Source organism: Heptranchias perlo, chromosome 5, assembly GCF_035084215.1.
Source record: "Heptranchias perlo isolate sHepPer1 chromosome 5, sHepPer1.hap1, whole genome shotgun sequence".
In the NCBI taxonomy this organism is placed as follows: Eukaryota; Metazoa; Chordata; class Chondrichthyes; order Hexanchiformes; family Hexanchidae; genus Heptranchias; species Heptranchias perlo.
The window spans coordinates 22,785,521-22,808,031 of NC_090329.1; the positions used below are offsets into that span (position 1 = coordinate 22,785,521).

Below are 22,511 nucleotides of genomic sequence, written 5' to 3' on the forward strand. Positions count from 1 at the left end.
CAGAGAGGGAGAGAGAGACAGAGAGGGAGAGAGAGAGACAGAGAGAAAACTTGCATTTATATAACACTTTATTACATCTCAAGAGCATCCCAAAATGATTTGCTGCCAACCAATTACTTTTCAAGTGCAATCACTCTTGTGAAAACAGAAAATGCTGGAAATGCTCAGCAGGTCAGGGAGCCTCTGTGGAGAAAGAAACAGTTAATGTTTCAGGTCGAAGACTTTTCATCAGAACTGGAAGATGTTAAGAAAGTTAAAGTTTTTAAACAAATACAGAACCAGGGAAAGGGAAGAAGGGGAGGGGAGGAAAGAACGAAAGGGATGGTCTGTGATAGGGTGGAGGGCACGAGTGATTAAATGACAAAGGGGATGATAGTGCAAGGCAAGGAAGATGGTAATAGGACAAGTTAAGAAACAAAAGATGGGTCTAGAGGAGCTGTAAATGGCAACAGCAGAACCATTACCAGCAGCAGCAGTCCCACAAAAAAAATGGGAGCAGTGGTTATGGTCTGAATTTATTGAAATCAATGTTGAGTGTGGAAGGTTGTAAATTGCCTAAATGAACAATGAGGTGCTGTCCCTCAAGGTCTCTACAGTGGGGTTTGAACTCATAGTCCTGTATCTTAGGTGGTCAGACAGCTACCCACTGAGCCACCTTAGAGCACATGGTCTAATTTGGAGAAAGGCTCCATGGAAAATGTTTATTCTTTACAATCTATTTGATACATTTTCCAGAGTTTTGGAATCGATTCTGCCTTTCAAGCTAAAAATAATTCCTCTTTGAAAGGTTATGGAGATTTTAGATGTAAAAATGTAGTTGCAGCCATTTCATTCCAAATTTGGTCCTGTTTCTTTGACTGGGAATCTAACTCCAGATACACTGTGCTACCGTGTAAAATTAGATCTCTTACTACACGCATATACCAATAATCACAATTTGTAGTACATTCTGCATTCACAACACAAGAACCCCTCAGTTCCAGTGTACAGTAGTGTAGTGGTTATGTTACTGGACCAATAATCCAGAGAGTGTGAGTTTAAATCCCACCATGGACAGTTTGAGAACCTGAATTCAGTTTTTTAAAAAGCTGGTCTCAGTAAAAGTGACCGTGAAGCTGTCGGTTTGTCGTAATAAACCCACTGGTTCGGTAATTTCCTTTAGAGAAGGCAACCTGCCGTCCTTACCCCGTCTGGGCCTATATGTGACTCCAGTCCCACATCAATGTGGTTGACTTTAACTGCCCTCTGAAGTGGCCCATCAAGCCCCTCAATTGCATCAAATCTGCTACTAGTGGTTCAAGAAGAAGGCCCACCATCATCATCTCAGGGCAACTAGGGATGGGCAATAAATGCTGGCCTTACCAGTGACGCCCACATCCCCAGAATGAATAATAAAAAAAGTATCGTATCTACCCCTGCCTTGGACCCATACCAATCTAGAACCAGGTGGGGAGGGGGAGTAACCTGGGTCAAGGGCACGCTGATTTAACAATATTAAATAAACAATTCTTATTAGTTTCAGGAGGACAAGGGTGAGTGAATATCATCAAAACAAACCCTTGGGACTGAGTTCCGATGAAAACTACTAACCTCGCTTTTTTTACATAGGCTTACATAGAATTTAAAGCACAGTAACAGGCCATTCGGCCCAACTGGTCTATGCTGGTGTTTATGCTCCACACGAGCCTCCTCCCTCCCTACTTCATCTCACCCTATCACCATATCCTTCTATTCCTTTCTCCCTCATGTGTTTATCTAGCTTCCCCTTAAACACATCTATGCTATTTGCCTCAACTACTCCTTGTGGTAGCGAGTTCCATGTCCTGGCCACTCTCTGGGTAAAGAAGTTTCTCCTGAATTCCCTACTGGATTTATCAGTGACTATCTTATATTTATGACCCTTAGTTTTAGTCTCCCCCACAAGTGGAAACATCTTCTCCTTTTGTGTTTCAAACGTTCTCTGGTTTTTAAAACTTTAAAAGCGTGACTTAAAATAAATGGGTTAACTTGTTCGTCAAAAAGGCAGCGGAGTCTCATGTGACCGCTTGAAATGTTTTGTGATTTGTGACCCATGACCCCACCAAAGAGCCTTATCTTAATGCAATAGTTGGCTTGAGAGCTGATATATTGGGCTGTGGGTCAGACCTGTAAGCCTGCGATACTTACCACATGTCATGTCTCAAATTACTCATATACCGCCTCCCAAAATGTTATTATCTGAAAGAAATCGATATAATTTGCACTTGAATGAATCAATACTATCTGCTTCCACTGTCTCCCGAGGCAGCCTGTTCCACAGATCGACCACTCGCTCACTGAAATAAAGGCCCAGATTTCGCTGGAGTGAGGCATCTCACAGCGTGCCCCAATAGTTAGACTTTTTCCCTCACCCTTCAGCTGGAAAATGTTTTGCGTTGCAAGTTGCTGGAGGTGTGAGCCGATTAGGGGGAGTCAAGGGCTGGAGTCAGGCCCGCAGTCACGTTAACCCCAGGGGCCTCATTGCAATATCCCTGGACTGACTCCCGGCCCCCAACCGAGTGGGAATGAGCCGGAGTCCGGCCGGTGGGAGTGGAATATCGAGCATGAACCCAACGTCTAAAATGGGCGCAAGGCATACCTGTCCCACTCCCAATCCACACAGGGGTTTGGTCCCACTGCCAAGTTCATGGGGACCATCTCCTTAGGCGTCCCAGGCATCAGGCCCCCTTAAATATGTTAATAAGAGGGCTTAACATCCGTTGAAAGACCCCTCAACAAATTTTGTCCCCGATGAGGATTCTTTAGCAACTCCCTGTTGGTGACTAACCAAAGGCAGAATCATAGAATGGTTACTGCACAGAAGGAGGCCATTCGGCCCATCGAGTCCATACCGGCTCTCTGCAAAAGCAATCCAGCTAGTCCCACTCCCCCACCCTTTACCCGTAGCCGTGCAAATTTTTCCTTTTAAGTACTTATCCAATTCCCTTTTGAAGGCCATGATTGAATCTGCCTCCACCACCCTTTCAGGCAGTGTATTCCAGAGCATAACCACTCACTGTGTAAAAAAGCTTTTCCTCATATCGCCTTTGGTTCTTTTGCCAATCACCTTAAATCTATGTCATCTGGTTCTTGAACCTTCCACCAATGGGAACAGTTTCTCTCTATCTATTCTGTCTAGACCCTTCATGATTTTGAATACTTCTATCAAATCTCCTCTCAACCGTCTCTGCTCCAAGGAGAACAACCCCAGCTTCTCCAGTCTATCCACTTAACTGAAGTCCCTCATCCCTGGAACCATTCTAGTAAATCTCTTTTGCACCCTCTCACATTCTTCCTAAAGTGCGGTGCCCAGAATTGGACACAATACTCCAGTTGCGGCCAAACAAGTGTTTTCTAAAGGTTCATCATGACTTCCTTGCTTTTGTACTCTGTGCCTCTATTTATGAAGCTCAGGATCCTGTATGCTTTTCAACCGCTTTCTCAACCTGTACTGCCACCTTCAACGATTTGTGTACATATACCTCCAGATCTCTCTGTTCCTGCACCTCCTTTAGAATTGTGCCCTCTAGTTTATATTGCCTCTCCTCGTTCTTCCTACCAAAATGTATCACTTTGCACTTCTCTGCGTTAAATTTCATCTGCCACGTGTCCGCCCATTCCACCAGCCTGTCTATGTCCTCTTGAGGTCTATCACTATCCTCTTCACTGTTCACTACACTTCCAAGTTTTCTGTCATCTGCAAATTTGGAAATTGTGCCCAAGTCCAAATCATTAATATATATCAAGAAAAGCAGTGGTCCTAGTACCGACCCCTGGGGAACACCACTGTACACCTCCCTCCAGTCCAAAAAACAACCGTTCACCACTACTCTCTGTTTCCTGTCACTTATATCCATGCTGCCACTGCCCCTTTTATTCCATGGGCTTCAATCTTGATGACAAGCCTATTATGTGGCTCTTTGAAAGTCCATATACACCACATCAACCACATTGCCCTCATCGACCTTCTCTATTACCTCATCAAAAAACTCAATCAAGTTAGTTAAACACGATTTGCCTTTAACAAATCCGTGCTGGCTTTCCCTAATCAATCCACACTTGTCCAAGTGACTGATAATTCTATCCCGGATTATCATTTCTAAAAGCTTCCCCACCACCGAGGTTAAACTGAGTGGCCTGTAGTTGCTGGGTTTATCCTTACACCCTTTTTTGAACAAAGGTGTAACATTTGCAATTCTCCAGTCCTCCAGCACCACCCCGTATCTAAGGAGGATTGGAAGATTATGGCCAGTAGCTCCGCAATTTCCACCCTTACTTCCCTCAGCAACCTGGGATGCATCCCATCTGGACTGGGTGACTTATCTACTTTAAGTACAGCTAGCCTTTCTAGTACCTCCTCTTTATCAATTTTTAGCCCATCCAGTATCTCAACTACCTCTTCACTTACTGTGACTCTGGCAGCATCTTCTTCCTTGGTAAAGATAGATGCAAAGTATTCATTTAGTACCCTGGCCATGCCCTCTGCCTCCATGAGTAGATCTTCTTCTTGGTCCCTAAATGGCCCCACCTCTCCTCTTACTACCCGTTTACTGTTTACATGCCTATAGAAGACTTTTGGATTCCCTTTTATGTTGGCCACCAGTCTATTCTCATACTCTCTCTTTGCCCCTCTTATTTCCTTTATCACTTCCCCTCTGAGCTTTCTATATTCAGCCTGGTTCTCATCTTTATTATCAACCTGACATCTGTCATACGCCCCCTTTTTCTGCTTCATCTTACTCTCTATCTCTTTCGTCATTCAGGGAGCTCTGGCTTTGATTGCCCTACCTTTCCCCCTCATGGGAATGTACCGAGACTGTACCCGAACCATCTCTTTAAAGGTAAGTTTATAAAATCTTTTAAAAAGTGCTCCCCTTGATTCCACAGTCCTGACGATCGCCCCCCCCCACTTCCTAGGGGAGTTGCCAACCCCTCCAGGATTACCCTGGAGTCTCCAGGAATTGAAGATTAATCTCCAGGACACTGCTGGGAGCAAAAAAAACTCAGGAGACAAATCATAGGAAGGGTTAAAAAAATTGTGATCAAAAAAAATTTTCTTTGAACACTTTTGTTTATTATTTATAAAAATATTGGACATGGGGAAAAAGGGTTGTTTCACTGACAGTCAAGAATCATCCAATCGGGTAACAAAGAGTCTATTTGCTTTCCTATTGGCAATGGGGCGGGGCATCACGAGGATGGACATGTTGGGCGACCAATGGCGGGAGGGTGGGGGCAGGACGGTTGGCGGCAGGAGGCCATGTGGTGTACAGCCAACCAGAGTTGGCAACCCACTAATACCACCAACCTCCCACCCCCCACCCCCAACCACCCCCCCTCTGGAACTTATCTGTGGACCACTGCTAGAGGCCTGAAATTCATTCCACTTGTGGGGCGAGCTGTCTCTGGAGAAGCGACTGGCAGCCCGCAGATGTAGATGAGGCCTGAGACCTAACTGAACGATGGCCTTGGGCTGTTTGGGCTCCTGAGCCACTCAGTCCCCCTCATTTCAGGGCCTCTCTCTCTCTCTCCTTTGACTGTCTTTAGGCAAAGTAAACAGATATGGAGCCCATTTCAATAGCAAATTGGAAGGTGTAGCTTTCAAGGAAATGCAGAATGAGAGTCAAAGGAGCAATGTGAACTGAAAAGCAATTTAAAAAAGTGACTTTGATTCCCAAAGCTTTCCACCACTTTCCTCACTGAATTCCTACCCCATTGAATGTGGAATCTAAGTCCCTTTCAGCCTCACCTGCAGCTATTTCAACACCAGTCATGTTCTTTTAACATTCAGTACAAACCCTGTTTGACTCCTGTCAGCGATAGTAAAATTTAATCCCTTATTCTGAATGCTTCAACGGCCACACAGTCTCATGACAGATGTTCCAAATTAGGACACTATTTGCCTCACAAAGTGCCATTAATAGCAGCTGGATTGCGAACAGTCATGTGAGGTTTTGTATTGTTCACATTTGAATGAACTGAAACCATTTTACCAACACGAGCTGAGTTTGTCACAGAATAGGATTTGACAAAAAACATTTCACTTACAATGTGTGTAAAGGGCTCCCTCCTCATGTCCCCTCTCCAATTCGCTATCCCCCTCTCTTTCTCTATCCCCCCATCTCTCTCTCTCTCTCCCTCTCTCTGTAGTCCCCGTCTCTCTCTCTCTCTAGTCCCCCTGTCTCTCTCTGTCTGTCTCTGTCTCTCCCTCCCTTTGTCTCTCCCTCCCTTTGTCTCTCCCTCCCTCGTCTCTCTCTCCCTCCGCCTCTCTATGTCTCTCTCTCTCCCTGTCTCTCTCCCTCTCCCTGTCTCTCCCCTCTCCCTATATCTCTCTCTCTCTCTCTCTCTACACCTCTACCTCTCTCTCTCTGTTTCTCCGTCTCTGTCTCCCTGTCTCTCTAAGTCTCCCTGTCTCTCTCTCACTCCCTCTCTATCCCCCATCTCTCTCTCTTCTCTGTGTGTCTCTCTCTCGATCCCTTCATTTCTCCGTCTCTCTCTCTCTCTCTTCTCTGTGTGTCTCTCTTCTCACTTCCTCTCTCTCTATCCCCCCGTCTCTCTCTAATCTCTTCTGTGTGTGTGTGCGTGTGTGTCTCTCCCTCCCTCTCCCTCTCTCTCTCTCTCTGTATGTGTCTGTCACTCAGTCTTTCTGTAAACCTGCCCTAGCCTCTATTTCTCCTCCTTCTGACACACACCCACTCTCGTTGTATCCCCTGTCAGATGAGCTTGTATGTCTCTCTCCCTGGATCTGTCTGTGTCTGGAGGTGTTTTCCCTCAGACTCTCACGTCATTCCTGATCTTGTTTTGCCATTTTATTACTGCTTTTCAGTCTGCTTTAACTCTCATTCTGTGTTGCCTTGGAAGCTACAACTTCTAATTTGCTATTTAAATTGGCTCTCTATCTGCTTACTTCACCTAAGGCAGCCACAGTATGGGAGACTGAGTGAAGCAGAACCTTTGTGTGTGCCCAGACTCGGAGGTGAAAGGAGATTCAAGCTGTGTGGGTCAGCACCAGGTAGTGAGGGGAATTGTTTTCTCAATAGAGAAGAACTTTAAAATTAATTTTTAAAAAATCATAAACTAATAATTTGTTTTATTATAATCAAATTTTATAAATGTTTCAACTAAATAGGTTGGAAAGGACCAGAGGTCACTTTTACAACAACAACTTGCATTTATATAGCACCTTTAACGTAGTAAAACGTCCCACGGTGCTTCACAGGAGCGATTATCAAACAAAATTTGACACCGAAACACATAAGGAGATATTAGGACAGGTGACCAAAAGCTCGGTCAAAGAGGTAGGTTTTAAGGAGCGTCTTAAAGGAGGAGAGAGAGGTAGAGAGGTTGAGGGAGGGAATTCCAGAGCTTAGGGTCTAGACAGCTGAAGGCACGGTCACCAATGGTGGAGCGAAGGGAGTGGGGATGCACAAGAGGTCAGAATTGGAGGAGTGCAGAGACCTCGGAGGGTTGTAGGGCTGGAGGAGGTTACAGAGATAGGGAGGGGCGAGGACATGGAGGGATTTAAACAGGAGGGTGAGGATTTTTAAATCGAGGCGTTGTCGGACCGGGAGCCAATGTAGGTCAGCGAGCACAGGGGGTGATGGGTGAACGGGACTTGGTGCGAGTTAGGATACGGGCAGCAGAGTTTGGAACGAGCTCAAGTTTATAGAGGGTGGAAGATGAGAGGCCGACCAGGAGAACATTGGAATAGCCGAGTCTGGAGGAAACAAAGGCATGAATGAGGGTTTCAGCAGCAGGTGAGGTGAGTCAGGGGTGGAGACGGGCGATGTTATGGAGGTGGAAGTAGGCAGTCTAGGTGATGGAGCGGACATTGGTTTGAAAGTTCAGCTCAGGGTCGAATAGGACTCCAGACGGTATGATCGTAGGAAACTTTGCTCTTTCCAGGGAAATCAGCACTCCTGGCCTGTACTGATCGAAAGAACGGCTGTAATTATTTTTGAAGTGTCTTGGGTAAATACAGCTCAGGGAGTCTGGTGAACTTTTATCAGTACACTTTGCTTGAGAACCTAATAATGTATACAGGCGATGTTAAGTAAATGTGTTCTATTTAGAGATAAGCGGTGTAAAGGTGTGCGAAGTGCAAGGCAGCGGTTCAATGGGGGGGGAGGGCGACTCCGCAGGGAATAGAATTTCGTCAGGCACAGAGGTTCGCGAGGTGCAAACCGGAGTGAGAGACAGGGCTATCAGTCTGGGACTGGGGCTCGAACCCACAACTTTCTGACTCAGAGGCCGCTTTACATCGTGTGGTCCCGCCCCACCAAATCAATGCTCCGCCTGTTTATCTCCATTTGTCCATTTAGTGCAGAGCAAATTTGCTTAACATTGAATACACATCTCAATTTCTCGAGCAAAGAGATTCTGATAAAAAGTCCATCTACTCATTGAGCCCTGAGGTGTGGCATAAATTATATGCTAGGGTACGGTAGCATAGTGGTTATGTTACTGGACTAGTAATCTAGAGGCCTGGACTAAAATCCGGAGTCATGAGTTCAAATCCCGCCACGGCAGCTGGGGAATTTAAATTCAATTAATTAAATAAAAAATCTGGAATTAAAATACCAGTATCAGTAATGGTGGCCATGAAACTACCAGATTGTCGTAAAAACCCATCTGGTTCACGAATGTCATTCAGGGAAGGAAGCCTGCCGCCCTTACCCGGTTTGGCCTACATGTGACTCCAGACCCACAGCAATGTGGTTGATTCTTAATTGCCCTCTGAAATGCCCTAGCAAGCCACTCAGTTGTAAAATCTTGCTACGAAAAGTCATAATAAGAATAAAACCGGACGGACCACGAGGCACCGGACACGACAACGGCAAACCAAGCCCAGTCGACCCTGCAAGGTCCTCCTTACGAACAGCTGGGGACTTGTGCCAAAATTGGGAGAGCTGTCCCACAGACGAGTCAAGCAACAGCCTGACATAGCCATACTCACAGAATCATACCTTTCAGCCAACGTCCCAGACTCTTCCATCACCTGGGTATGTCCTGTCCCACCGGCAGGACAGACCCACCAGAGGTGGCGGTACAGTGATATACAGTCAGGAGGGAGTGGCCCTGGGAGTCCTCAACATTGACTCCGGATCTCATGGCATCAGGTCAAACATGGGCAAGGAAACCTCCTGCTGATTACCACCTACTGCCCTCCCTCAGCTGATGAATCAGTCTTCCTCCATGTTGAACACCACTTGGAGGAAGCACTGAGGGTAGCAAGGGCACAGAATGTACTCTGGGTGGGGGACTTCAATGTCCATCACCAAGAGTGGCTCGGTAGCACCACGACTGAACAAGCTGGCCGAGTCCTGAAGGACATAGCTGCCAGACTGGGCCTGCGGCAGGTGGTGAGCGAACCAACACGAGGGAAAAACTTACCTGACCTCGTCCTCACCAATCTACCTGTCGCAATTGCATCTGTCCATGACAGTATTGGTAGGAATGATCCACCGCACAGATCCTCGTGGAGATGAAGTCCCGTCTTGGCACTGAGGACACCATCCAACGTGTTGTGTGGCACTACCACCATGCTAAATGGGATAGATTCAGAATGGATCTAGCAGCTCAAAACTGGGCATCCAGGAGGCGCTGTGGGCCATCAGCAGCAGAATTGTATTCCAGCAAAATCTGTAACCTCATGGCCCGGCATATTCCTCACTCGACCATTACCAACAAGCCAGGGGATCAACCATGGTTCAATGAGGAGTGTAGAAGAGCATGCCAGGAGCAGCACCAGGCATACCTAAAAATGAGGTGCCAACCTGGTGAAGCTACAACTCAGGACTACATGCGTGCTAAACAGCGGAAGCAACGTGCTATAGACAGAGCTAAGCGATTCCACAACCAACGGATCAGATCAAAGCTCTGCAGTCCTGCCACATCCAGTCGTGAATGGTGGTGGACAAATAAACAACTAACGGGAGGAGGAGGCTCTGTTAAACATCCCCATCCTCAATGATGGCGGACTCCAGCACGTGAGTGCAAAAGACAAGGCTGAAGCGTTTGCAACCATCTTCAGCCAGAAGTGCCGAGTGGATGATCCATCTCGGCCTCCTCCCAATATCCCCACCATCACAGAAGCCAGTCTTCAGCCAATTCGATTCACTCCACGTGATATCAAGAAACGGCTGAGTGCACTGGATACAGCAAAAGCTATGTAGCAAGCTGTTCCAATACAGCTACAACACTGGCATCTACCCGACAATGTGGAAAATTGCCCAGGTATGTCCTGTCCACAAAAAGCAGGACAAATCCAATCCGGCCAATTACCGCCCCATCAGTCTACTCTCGATCATCAGCAAAGTGATGGAAGGTGTCGTCGACAGTGCTATCAAGCGGCACTTACTCACCAACAACCTGCTCACCGATGCTCAGTTTGGGTTCCGCCAGGACCACTCGGCTCCAGACCTCATTACAGCCTTGGTCCAAACATGGACAAAAGAGCTGAATTCCAGAGGTGAGGTGAGAGTGACTGCCCTTGACATCAAGGCAGCATTTGACTGAGTGTGGCACCAAGGAGCCCTAGTAAAATTGAAGTCAATGGGAATCAGGGGGAAAACTCTCCAGTGGCTGGAGTCATACCTAGTAAAAAGGAAGATGGTAGTGGTTGTTGGAGGCCAATCATCTCAGCCCCAGGACATTGCTGCAGGTGTTCCTCAAGGCAGTGTCCTAGGCCCAACCATCTTCAGCTGCTTCATCAATGACCTTCCCTCCACCATAAGGTCAGAAATGGGGATGTTCGCTGATGATTGCACAGTGTTCAGTTCCATTCGCAACCCCTCAGATAATGAAGCAGTCCGAGCCCACATACAGCAAGACCTGGATAACATCCAGGCTTGGGCTCATAAGTGGCATTCGTGCCAGACAAGTGCCAGGCAATGACCATCTCCAACAAGAGAGAGTTTAACCACCTCCCCTTGACATTCAACGGCATTACCATCGCCGAATTCCCCACCATCAACATCCTGGGGGTCACCATTGACCAGAAACGTAACTGGACCAGCCATATAAATACTGTGGCTACGAGAGCAGGTCAGAGGCTGGGTATTCTGCGGCGAGTGACTCACCTCCTGACTCCCCAAAGCTTTTCCCCCATGTACAAGGCACAAGTCAGGAGTGTGATGGAATACTCTCCACTTGCCTGGATGAGTGCAACTCCAACAACACTCAAGAAGCTCGACACCATCCAAGATAAAGCAGCCCGCTTGATTGGCACCCCATCCACCACCCTAAACATTCACTCCCTTCACCACCGGCGCACTGTGGCTGCAGTGTGTACCATCCACAGGATCACTGCAGCAACTCGCCAAGGCTTCTTCGACAGCACCTCCCAAACCCGCGACCTCTACCACCTAGAAGGACAAGAGCAGCAGGCACATGGGAACAACACCACCTGCACGTTCCCCTCCAAGCCGCACACCATCCTGACTTGGAAATATATCGCCGTTCCTTCATCGTCGCTGAGTCAAAATCTGGAACTCCCTTCCTAACAGCAATGTGGGAGAACCGTCACCACACGGACTGCAGCGGTTCAAGAAGGCGGCTCACCACCACCTTCTCAAGGACAATTAGGGATGGGCAATAAATGCTGGCCTCGCCAGCGATGCCCACATCCCATGAACGAAAAAAAAATACAGAAATCCGCAGTGAAAGAAAGGTTTTAATTTATACAGCGCCTTTCACAACCTCAGAACGTCCCAAAGTGATGTACAGGCAATGAAATATTTTTGAAGTGTAGTCACTGTTGTAGGAAACACGGCAGCCAATTTGTGCACAGCAAGGTCCCACAAACAGCACATGATAATGACCAGATAATCTGTTCTGGTGATGCTGGTTGCTTAAACCCTCAACTTTCTACCTCAGAGATGAACCGAGCTGACACCTTATTAGTGAAACGTTCTCTTCACACATCCTCCAGCGATCTCCGTTCCTTTGGGTCAGTGTAACGCGATTGTATCGCTCAATCTACACTGTTTGGTTTTAACTCTGCTTTATCCTAAGCTGGCACTGCCAGTTCAGCACTGAGGGAGTGCAGCACTGGCAGAGGTGCCATCTTTCGGGACGAGATTTCAGATCCAGGTCCCGTCTGCTTGTTCAGGCGGTCATTAATTGCCCCGGCGACATTTCTCCAAGGGGGAGGAGTCTAAAATTCCTCTCCCCCCTCCCAAAAACAGATTAACTGGTTCTTCATTTTATTTGCCATGTGATTTTGGCTGCTTTTACTGCATCACAACTCAAAATATAACCTTCTCGTCAACAGTCCCGTGCTTTATGAAGTTTGTTACCCCTAGGCTCAACTATTGCAATGCTTTCCTGGCCGGCCTCCCATCTTCCACCCTCCATAAACTTGAGCTCATCCAAAACTCCAAGTCAACTGCCAGGCAATGACCATCTCCAACAAGAGAGAGTCTAACCACCTCCCCTTGACATTCAATGACATTACCATCGCCGAATCCCCCACCATCAACATCCTGGGGGTCAACATTGACCGGAAACTTAACTGGACCAGCCATATAAACACTGTGGCTACAAGAGCAGGTCAGAGGCTGGGTATTCTGCGGCAAGTGACTCACCTCCTGACTCCCCAAAGCCTTTCCACCATCTACAAGACACAAGTCAGGAGTGTGATGGAATACTCTCCACTTGCCTGGATGAGTGCAGCTCCAACAACACTCAAGAAGCTCGACACCATCAGGACAAAGCAGCCCGCTTGATTGGCACCCCATCCACCACCCTAAACATTCACTCCCTTCACCACCGGCGCACTGTGGCTGCAGTGTGTACCATCCACAGGATGCACTGCAGCAACTCACCAAGGCTTCTTCGACAGCACCTCCCAAACCCGCGACCTCTACCACCTAGAAGGACAAGAGCAGCAGGCACATGGGAACAACACCACCTGCACGTTCCCCTCCAAGTCACACACCATCCCGACTTGGAAATATATCGCCGTTCCTTCATCGTCGCTGGGTCAAAATCCTGGAACTCCCTTCCTAACAGCACTGTGGGAGAACCGTCACCACACGGACTGCAGCGGTTCAAGAAGGCGGCTCACCACCACCTTCTCAAGGGCAATTAGGGATGGGTAATAAATGCTGGCCTTGCCAGCGATGCCCATATCTCATGAACGAATTTTTTAAAACCCTGCCGCCCGTATCCTAACTCGCACCAAGTCCCGTTCACCCATCACCCACTGTGCTCGCTGACCTACACTGGATCCTGGTCTGGCAATGCCTCGATTTTAAAATTCTCACCTTCATGTTCAAGTTCCTCCAAGGCCTCGCCCCTCACTATTTCTGTAACCTCCTCCAGCCCTACAACCCTCCGAGATCTCTGGCCTCCACAGCAATTCTCCAATTCTGGCCTCTTGCCCATTCCCGATTTTCATCGCCTCATCATTGGCGGCCGTGCCTTCAGGAACTCCCTCCCTAAACCTCTCTACCTCTCTCTCCTCCTTTAAGACGCTCCTTAAAACCTACCTCTTTGACCAAGCTTTTGGTCACCTGTCCTAATATCTCCTTATGTGGCTCAGTGTCAAATTTTGTTTGATAATCGCTCCTGTGAAGCACCTTGGGACATTTTACTACGTTAAAGACACTATATAAATACAAGTTGTTGTTGTCGTTGTTTGTTCCATGTCCTCTAGAATAACGGGAAGGAATATCCTGAGCTTACTGCTGTGATGACATGTTACGCCCCTGTGGTTAGACGAGAGGAGATGCTGGATACAATTAGCCTGCTGTCGCTCGTGGTTTGCGTTCCCACATGAAGACTGGTCACTTGAGTAAGGGGCTCGTTGGCTAGCCTTATCCCAGCAAGAGGGGAGGGAAGAGCGGGTGGGGGAGGGGAGGAGAATCTGGCAGTTTTGCTTTTGTCTGGTAACAAGAAGGCTTCTGCATGTCTCCCCCTCCTCTGACTCTTCCTGTACACAGTAAATCTGGGCTGTACTGTAGGACTGGCAGTACTGAGGGAGTGCTGCATTGTCAGAGGGTCAGTACTGAGGGAGCGCTGCACTGTCGGAGGGTCAGTACTGAGGGATTGCTGCACTGTCGGAGGGTCAGTACTGAGGGAGCGCTGCACTGTCGGAGGGTCAGTACTGAGGGAGCGCTGCACTGTCGGAGGGTCAGTACTGAGGGAGCGCTGCACTGTCGGAGGGTCAGTACTGAGGGAGTGCTGCACTGTCGGAGGTGCCATCTTTTGGATGAGATGTTAAACCGAGGCCTCGTCTGTCCTCTCAGGTGGATGTAAAATAGCTCATTGCCACTATTTGGAAGAAGAGCAGGGGAGTTCTCCCCGGTGTCCTGGGGCAAATATTTATCCCTCAACCGACATCACTAAAAACAGATGATCTGGTCATTATCACATTGCTATTTGTGGGATCTTGCTGTGCGCAAATTGGCTGCTGTGTTTCCTACATTACAACAGTGACTACACTTAAAAAAAAAACACTTAATTGGCTGTGAAGCACTTTGAGACATCCTGAGGATGTGAAAAACGCTATATAAATGCAAGTTCTTTCTTTTCAGTTGGGCCATCAATCGGGGTCCATCCAACAACCTCTTAGGTCGCACAACTACTTTCAAAAAATATATATTTGTACTCGGGGTGTGGGTGATGCTGGCAAGGCCGCGGTTCTCTATCGTTGGGCTGAACTGTCTCGGCAGGACCCCTCAGAGGCATTAAGAGTCAAACAGATGGTGAAGGTGTGGAGTGGCAGGGAGTTAACACCAAGTGGTCGGACTCCCTTCCCTGAAGGATGTCAGCGAAACAGTTCGGTTTTTAACGGCAATCTCCGCCAGTCCACAATTTACCAGCGCTATTAAACTCAATTTCACGGCTTAGGTTTTTGAACTCATGCAGAGTGAATTTATAGGAACAGGAGGAGGCCATTCAGCCCCTCGAGGCTGTTCTGCCTTTCAATTAGATCATGGCTGAACTGTGTCTTAACTCCATTTACCCGCCTTGGTTCCGTAACCCTTATTACCCTTACCCAATCATCTTCAGCTCCTTCATCAATGATCTTCCCTCCATCATAATGTCAGAAATGGGGATGTTCGCTGATGATTGCACAGTTACATTCGCAACCCCTCAAATAATGAAGCAGTCCATGCCCGCATGCAGCAAGACCTGGACAACATCCAGGCTTGGGCTGATAAGTGGTAAGTAACATTCGTGCCAGACAAATGCTAGGCAATGACCATCTCCAAGAAGAGAGAGTCTAACCACCTCCCCATGACATTAAACGGCATTACCATCGCCGAATCCCCCACAATCAACATCCTGGGGGTCATTCACTCCCTTCAGCACTGGCGCACAGTGGCTGCAGTGTGTACCATCTACAGGATGCACTGCAGCAACTCACCAAGGCATCGTCGACAGCAACTCCCAAACCCGCGACCTCTACCACCTAGAAGGACAAGGGCAGCAGGCGAATGGGAACAACACCACCTGCACGTTCCCCTCCAAGTCACACACCATCCTGACTTGGAAATATATCGCCGTTCCTTCATCGTTGCTGGGTCAAAATCCTGGAACTCCCTTCCTAACAGCACTGTGGGAGAACCTTCACCACACGGACTGCAGCGGTTCAAGAAGGCGGCTCACCACCACCTTCTCAAGGGCAATTAGGGATGGGCAGTAAATGCTGGCCTTGCCAGCGACGCCCACATCCCATGAATGAATAATAAAAAAAACTAAAATCTATCAATCTCAGTTTTGAAATTTTCAATTGACCCCCAGCCTCAACAGATTTTTGGGGGAGGGAGTTCCAGATTTCCACTCCCCTTTGTGTGAAGAAGTGCTTCCTGACATCACCCCTGAACGGCCTAGCTCTAATTTTAAGATTATGCCCCCTTGTTCTGGACTCCCCCACCAGAGGAAATAGTTTCTCTCTCTCTACTCTATTAAATCCTTTAATCATCTTAAACACCTCAATTTGATCACCCTTTAATCTTCTATACTCGAGGGAATACAAACCTCATCTATGCAACCTGTCCTCATAATTTAACCTTCGAGTCAACCGCTTGGGTCTTTGAACTCATGCCAGTGTGAGTTCCCGCGGGAAAAGTCTGCTGGAATTTGGGCGGGAGATCCAGGGAAATTCGCTCCCTGTGATCTCCAATTGCTCGGTAACCAATGGAACCATAGGCGACGGTCACAGAGCGATGTCCCTTCCAAAGAGGAAGAGCACCCGTCGGCTCCTGGGGAAAGGAAGTGTCTGATCTTAGGGGTTGCCAACTCTGGTTGGACGTATTCCTGGAGGTTTCATCACATGACCTCCCACCTCCACCCGCACCCCACACGCTTCCGCCATTGGTCGCTCAACATGTCCATCCACGCGGCGCTCCGCTCCCCCCCACAATTCCCGCCATTGGTCACCCGACACGTCCATCCTCGCCTCGGTGCCTCACCTTCCACGGCCAATCGGCAGGTCTGAATAGACTCTTCATTAACCGATTGGATGATTCTTGACTGTCAGTCAAAACAGCCCCTTTCCCCCATCTCTAATATTTTGATAACTAGTCAACAAAGGTGTTCAAAGATAATTTTTTAAACACACAATGTTTTTTAATGCTCCAATGACTTTTCCCTGGGTTTCTTGCTCCCAGCAGTGTCCTGGAGATTAGTCCTTAGTTCCTGGAGATGCCAGGACAATCCTAGAGAGTTGGCAACTCTTTCCAATTCTCAGCCCTCTGGTTAGCCGAGGATGTGGAATCGCAGATCACAAAATGGAAACCCGGTCTTTAAGAGAAAAACCCGTCACTTGGGTTGGTTTGTTTGGTTAGGCCAGGCCTAGGTTAGAACAACAGCAACTTGCATTTATATTGCGCTTTTAATGTAGTAAAACGCCTCAAGGAGCTTCACAGGAGCGATTATCAAACAGAGTTTGAAACCAAGCCACATAAGGAGATATTAGGACAGGTGACTAAAAGCCTCTTAAAGAAGGAGAATTACATACACATAGAATTACATAGAAAGCACAGCTCGAAAACAGGCCATTCGGCCCAACTGGTCGATCCTGGCATTTATGCTCCTCACGAGCCTCCCCCTCGCTACTTCATCTCACTCTATCAGCATATTCTTCTATTCCTTTCTCCCTCATGTGTTTATCTGGCTTCCCCTTAAATGCATCTCTGCTATTCACCTCAACCAGTCCTTGTGGTAGCGAGTCCCATATTCTCACCACTCTCTGGGTAAAGATATAAAGAGAGAGAGGTAGAGAGGTGAAGAAGTTTAGGGAGAGAATCCCAGAAATTAGGGCCTAGGCGGCTGAAGGCACGGCCGCCAATGATGGGGTGAAGGAAATTGGGGATGTGCAAGAGGCCAGAAATGGAGGAACGCAGAGATCGCGGAGGATTATAGGACTGGAGGAAGTTACAGAGATAGAGAGGGGTGTAGGGCTGGAGGAGGTTACAGAGAGAGGGAGGGGTGTAGGGCTGGAGGAGGTTACAGAGAGAGGGAGGGGTGTAGGGCTGGAGGAGGTTACAGAGAGAGGGAGGGGTGTAGGGCTGGAGGAGGTTACAGACATAGAGAGGGGAGTAGGGCTGGAGGAGGTTACAGAGAGAGGGAGGGGTGTAGGGCTGGAGGAGGTTACAGAGAGAGGGAGGGGTGTAGGGCGGGAGGAGGTTACAGAGAGAGGGAGGGGTGTAGGGCTGGAGGAGGTTACAGAGAGAGGGAGGGGTGTAGGGCGGGAGGAGGTTACAGAGAGAGGGAGGGGTGTAGGGCGGGAGGAGGATACAGAGAGAGGGAGGGGTGTAGGGCTGGAGGAGGTTACAGAGATGGGGAGGGGTGTATAGCGGGAGGAGATTACAGAGAGAGGGAGGGGTGTAGGGCGGGAGGAGGTTACAGAGAGAGGGAGGGGTGTAGGGCTGGAGGAGGTTACAGAGATGGGATGGGGTGTATAGCGGGAGGAGATTACAGAGAGAGTGAAGGGTGTAGGGCTGGAGGATGTTACAGAGCGAGGGAGGGGTGTAGGGCTGGATGAGGTTACAGAGATGGTGAGGGGTGTAGGGCAGGAGGAGATTACAGAGCGAGGGAGGGGTGTAGGGCGGGAGGCGGTTACAGAGAGAGGGAGGGGTGTAGGGCGGGAGGAGATTACAGAGCGAGGGAGGGGTGTAGGGCTGGATGAGGTTACAGAGATGGTGAGGGGTGTAGGGCAGGAGGAGATTACAGAGCGAGGGAGGGGTGTAGGGCGGGAGGCGGTTACAGAGAGAGGGAGGGGTGTAGGGCGGGAGGAGATTACAGAGCGAGGGAGGGGTGTAGGGCTGGATGAGGTTACAGAGATGGTGAGGGGTGTAGGGCGGGAGGAGATTACAGAGAGAGGGAGGGGTGTAGGGCGGGAGGAGATTACAGAGAGAGGGAGGGGTGTAGGGCGGGAGGAGATTACAGAGAGGGAGGGGTGTAGGGCGGGAGGAGGTTACAGAGAGAGGGAGGGGTGTAGGGCGGGAGGAGATTACAGAGAGGGAGGGGTGTAGGGCGGGAGGAGGTTACAGAGAGAGGGAGGGGTGTAGGGCGGGAGGAGATTACAGAGAGGGAGGGGTGTAGGGCGGGAGGAGATTACAGAGAGGGAGGGGTGTAGGGCGGGAGGAGATTACAGAGAGGGAGGGGTGTAGGGCGGGAGGAGATTACAGAGAGAGGGAGGGGTGTAGGGCGGGAGGAGATTACAGAGAGGGAGGGGTGTAGGGCGGGAGGAGGTTACAGAGAGAGGGAGGGGTGTAGGGCGGGAGGAGATTACAGAGCGAGGGAGGGGTGTAGGGCGGGAGGAGATTACAGAGAGGGAGGGGTGTAGGGCGGGAGGATGTTACAGAGCGAGGGAGGGGTGTAGGGCTGGATGAGGTTACAGAGATGGTGAGGGGTGTAGGGCGGGAGGAGATTACAGAGAGAGGGAGGGGTGTAGGGCGGGAGGAGATTACAGAGAGAGGGAGGGGTGTCGGGCGGGAGGAGATTACAGAGAGAGGGAGGGGTGTAGGGCGGGAGGAGGTTACAGAGAGAGGGAGGGGTGTAGGGCGGGAGGAGGTTACAGAGAGAGGGAGGGGTGTAGGGCGGGAGGAGATTACAGAGAGGGAGGGGTGTAGGGCGGGAGGAGATTACAGAGAGGGAGGGGTGTAGGGCGGGAGGAGGTTACAGAGAGAGGGAGGGGTGTAGGGCGGGAGGAGGTTACAGAGAGAGGGAGGGGTGTAGGGCGGGAGGAGATTACAGAGAGGGAGGGGTGTAGGGCGGGAGGAGATTACAGAGAGGGAGGGGTGTAGGGCGGGAGGAGGTTACAGAGAGAGGGAGGGGTGTAGGGCGGGAGGAGGTTACAGAGAGAGGGAGGGGTGTAGGGCGGGAGGAGATTACAGAGAGAGGGAGGGGTGTAGGGCGGGAGGAGATTACAGAGAGAGGGAGGGGTGTAGGGCGGGAGGAGATTACAGAGAGGGAGGGGTGTAGGGCGGGAGGAGGTTACAGAGAGAGGGAGGGGTGTAGGGCGGGAGGAGATTACAGAGAGGGAGGGGTGTAGGGCGGGAGGAGATTACAGAGAGGGAGGGGTGTAGGGCGGGAGGAGATTACAGAGAGGGAGGGGTGTAGGGCGGGAGGAGATTACAGAGAGGGAGGGGTGTAGGGCGGGAGGAGATTACAGAGAGGGAGGGGTGTAGGGCGGGAGGAGATTACAGAGAGAGGGAGGGGTGTAGGGCGGGAGGAGGTTACAGAGATGGGGAGGGGTGTAGGGCGGGAGGAGATTACAGAGAGAGGGAGGGGTGTAGGGCGGGAGGAGATTACAGAGAGAGGGAGGGGTGTAGGGCGGGAGGAGATTACAGAGAGAGGGAGGGGTGTAGGGCGGGAGGAGATTACAGAGAGGGAGGGGTGTAGGGCGGGAGGAGGTTACAGAGAGAGGGAGGGGTGTAGGGCGGGAGGAGATTACAGAGAGGGAGGGGTGTAGGGCGGGAGGAGATTACAGAGAGAGGGAGGGGTGTAGGGCGGGAGGAGATTACAGAGAGAGGGAGGGGTGTAGGGCGGGAGGAGGTTACAGAGAGGGAGGGGTGTAGGGCGGGAGGAGATTACAGAGAGAGGGAGGGGTGTAGGGCGGGAGGAGGTTACAGAGAGAGGGAGGGGTGTAGGGCGGGAGGAGATTACAGAGAGGGAGGTCACCTTTGTCGACCAAGGGCACTGAGACTGTTTTGCCAACTCACAATTCTTTTGCATCTTAAAACGGTTTCAGCAGAGAGGAAAAGAAATGATCCATTTTGGAAACCAAGTCAGGATCTGTAGTGAGACACACAACACACACTAAATAAACACTTGATCCTCACCACAAGACACCTGGGATCAGGTCTCACTCTGACACTGCTTCTCCTGTCAGAAAGGGCACTCGGGTCAGTGTACGAGGTCAGAGCCGAGAAACGATACAGTGTAAGGGACACGGACACGGGTATGAAATAGGGGTTCACCTTCACCCCCCCCCCAACACATCTAAAGGGGCATCAAAATTAGACCCTTTCAAGTAAATTACTCACTGATATATACATACACATATTATATATAATATATGTACACATATATGTACATGCACATACATAACATTATATACATACACACATATACACTATACTTCCACATTACATCTACATATATACATGCACATGTTACACATGTACTTATATACACCATGTATATACTACACATGCATATATACATGGGATATATACATATATATTATATATACACATATGTGTACACACACTGTGTACATACACACACATCATATATATGCATATATATGCACATGCTATATATACACACGTGTATCCATACAAACACTATATGTATATACATGCTATATATACACACTATAAACATACACCATATACACACACACTCACACTATGTACACACAATATACATGTATATGTGCTGTATATGCACATATCTACACACACCATATATACAATATATAGACACAAACCATATGTACATACACTTTATACACACACTATATAGACACACTATATATACACGCATTGTTAAGTGTATACATATACACTACACACACATACACTATATATGTATATATACATTACATATATATTAAGTCGATATCTAATCCTATTGAATTGATTTGAACGGGCAGAAAAACAGCAGACTAAGGGTTAAAGAAGTTTTTTGAAGTTGAATATATGAAAGCATCAGGGCACTGAGAAGAGTCCCTTTCCCTCCTTACCATTCCCTCTCCTCTCCCCTTCCCTCTCCTCTCCTCTCTCCCTTTCCCCCTCCCTTTCCTCTCCCCCCTCTCCTTTACCTGTGGTGGTGAGGACGGTGGCGGCGAAGAAGAGAGACGAGGTGAAGTCCCAGTTCCATTTCCCTGTGGCGTTGTTCAGCACCGAAACTCCGTAATTGTTAGCCTCCAGGACCCGGGAGAGGAAGCGCTCCAGGGTGTCCTCGGCCAGGCACGGGTTGTCCTGCAGGAACTGGCTCTTGAGCTCCTTCAGGTCCCGGCGCAGGTTGTCCTCGTAAGGCAGCTCCACCGAGGAGAAGACCAGGGCGCCGAAGCTCAGGTAGAGCAAGTAGGCGAGAGCCAGGAAGGTGAAGTACCAGGTGGACCTGTTCTTCTGCATCAAGCGGACGCAACAGTTGGTGGTGCCCAAAGACTGTAACATCTCGCCACCTGCCCGGAACCAGCCCAGGAGAGGAACGGACAAATCTGTTCGTGGGAGGCAAGCTCTAGGCTGGTCTGTGGTCCTACTAATGTTGCTCTAGGCTGGTCTGTAGAGTTACCAGTGTTGCTCTAGGCTGGTCTGTAGAGTTACCAGTGTTGCTCTAGGCTGGTCTGTAGAGTTACCAGTGTTGCTCTAGGCTGGTCTGTAGAGTTACCAGTGTTGCTCTAGGCTGGTCTGTAGAGTTACCAGTGTTGCTCTAGGCTGGTCTGTAGAGTTACCAGTGTTGCTCTAGGCTGGTCTGTAGAGTTACCAGTGTTGCTCTAGGCTGGTCTGTAGAGTTACCAGTGTTGCTCTAGGCTGGTCTGTAGAGTTACCAATGTTGCTCTAGGCTGGTCTGTAGAGTTACCAGTGTTGCTCTAGGCTGGTCTGTAGAGTTATCAACGTTACTGTAGGCTGGTCTGTAGAGTTACCAGTGTTGCTCTAGGCTGGTCTGTAGAGTTACCAGTGTTACTCTAGGCTGGTCTGTAGAGTTACCAATGTTGCTCTAGGCTGGTCTGTAGAGTTACCAATGTTGCTCTAGGCTGGTCTGTAGAGCTACCAGTGTTGCTCCAGGCTGGTGGCTGGTCTGAACCTACCAATTGATTTATCTCCCTCCTTCCGCATCTGAGACCAGAGGATGTGGCAGCCGCTTCTGACGTCTTCAGGTAAACAGAAACCATGAGCATGAAACCAATAAGGTGCGAACATGACACACATTCTATTCTACTCTCCACCCCCTTCCGTCAATGCTCCATTCATTTGAACTTCACGCCTGGGAGGTATCTGAATTCAAAAATTCAGACTTGTAGG

At 49.2% G+C, this 22,511-nt stretch overlaps 1 protein-coding gene across 1 annotated transcript in view; it reads right to left on the reverse strand.

Moving 5' to 3' along the window:
* LOC137321344 (potassium channel subfamily K member 1-like) overlaps nucleotides 1-22,305 on the reverse strand; it is a 56,165-nt gene extending 33,860 nt beyond the window's left edge. Inside the window, exon 1 of the mRNA XM_067983731.1 lies at nucleotides 21,305-22,305. Coding sequence (XP_067839832.1) covers nucleotides 21,305-21,662 — 358 coding nt within the window. The 5' untranslated portion in view covers nucleotides 21,663-22,305. The remainder of the gene's footprint in view (nucleotides 1-21,304) is intronic.
* Between the last annotated feature and the right edge of the window lie 206 nt (nucleotides 22,306-22,511).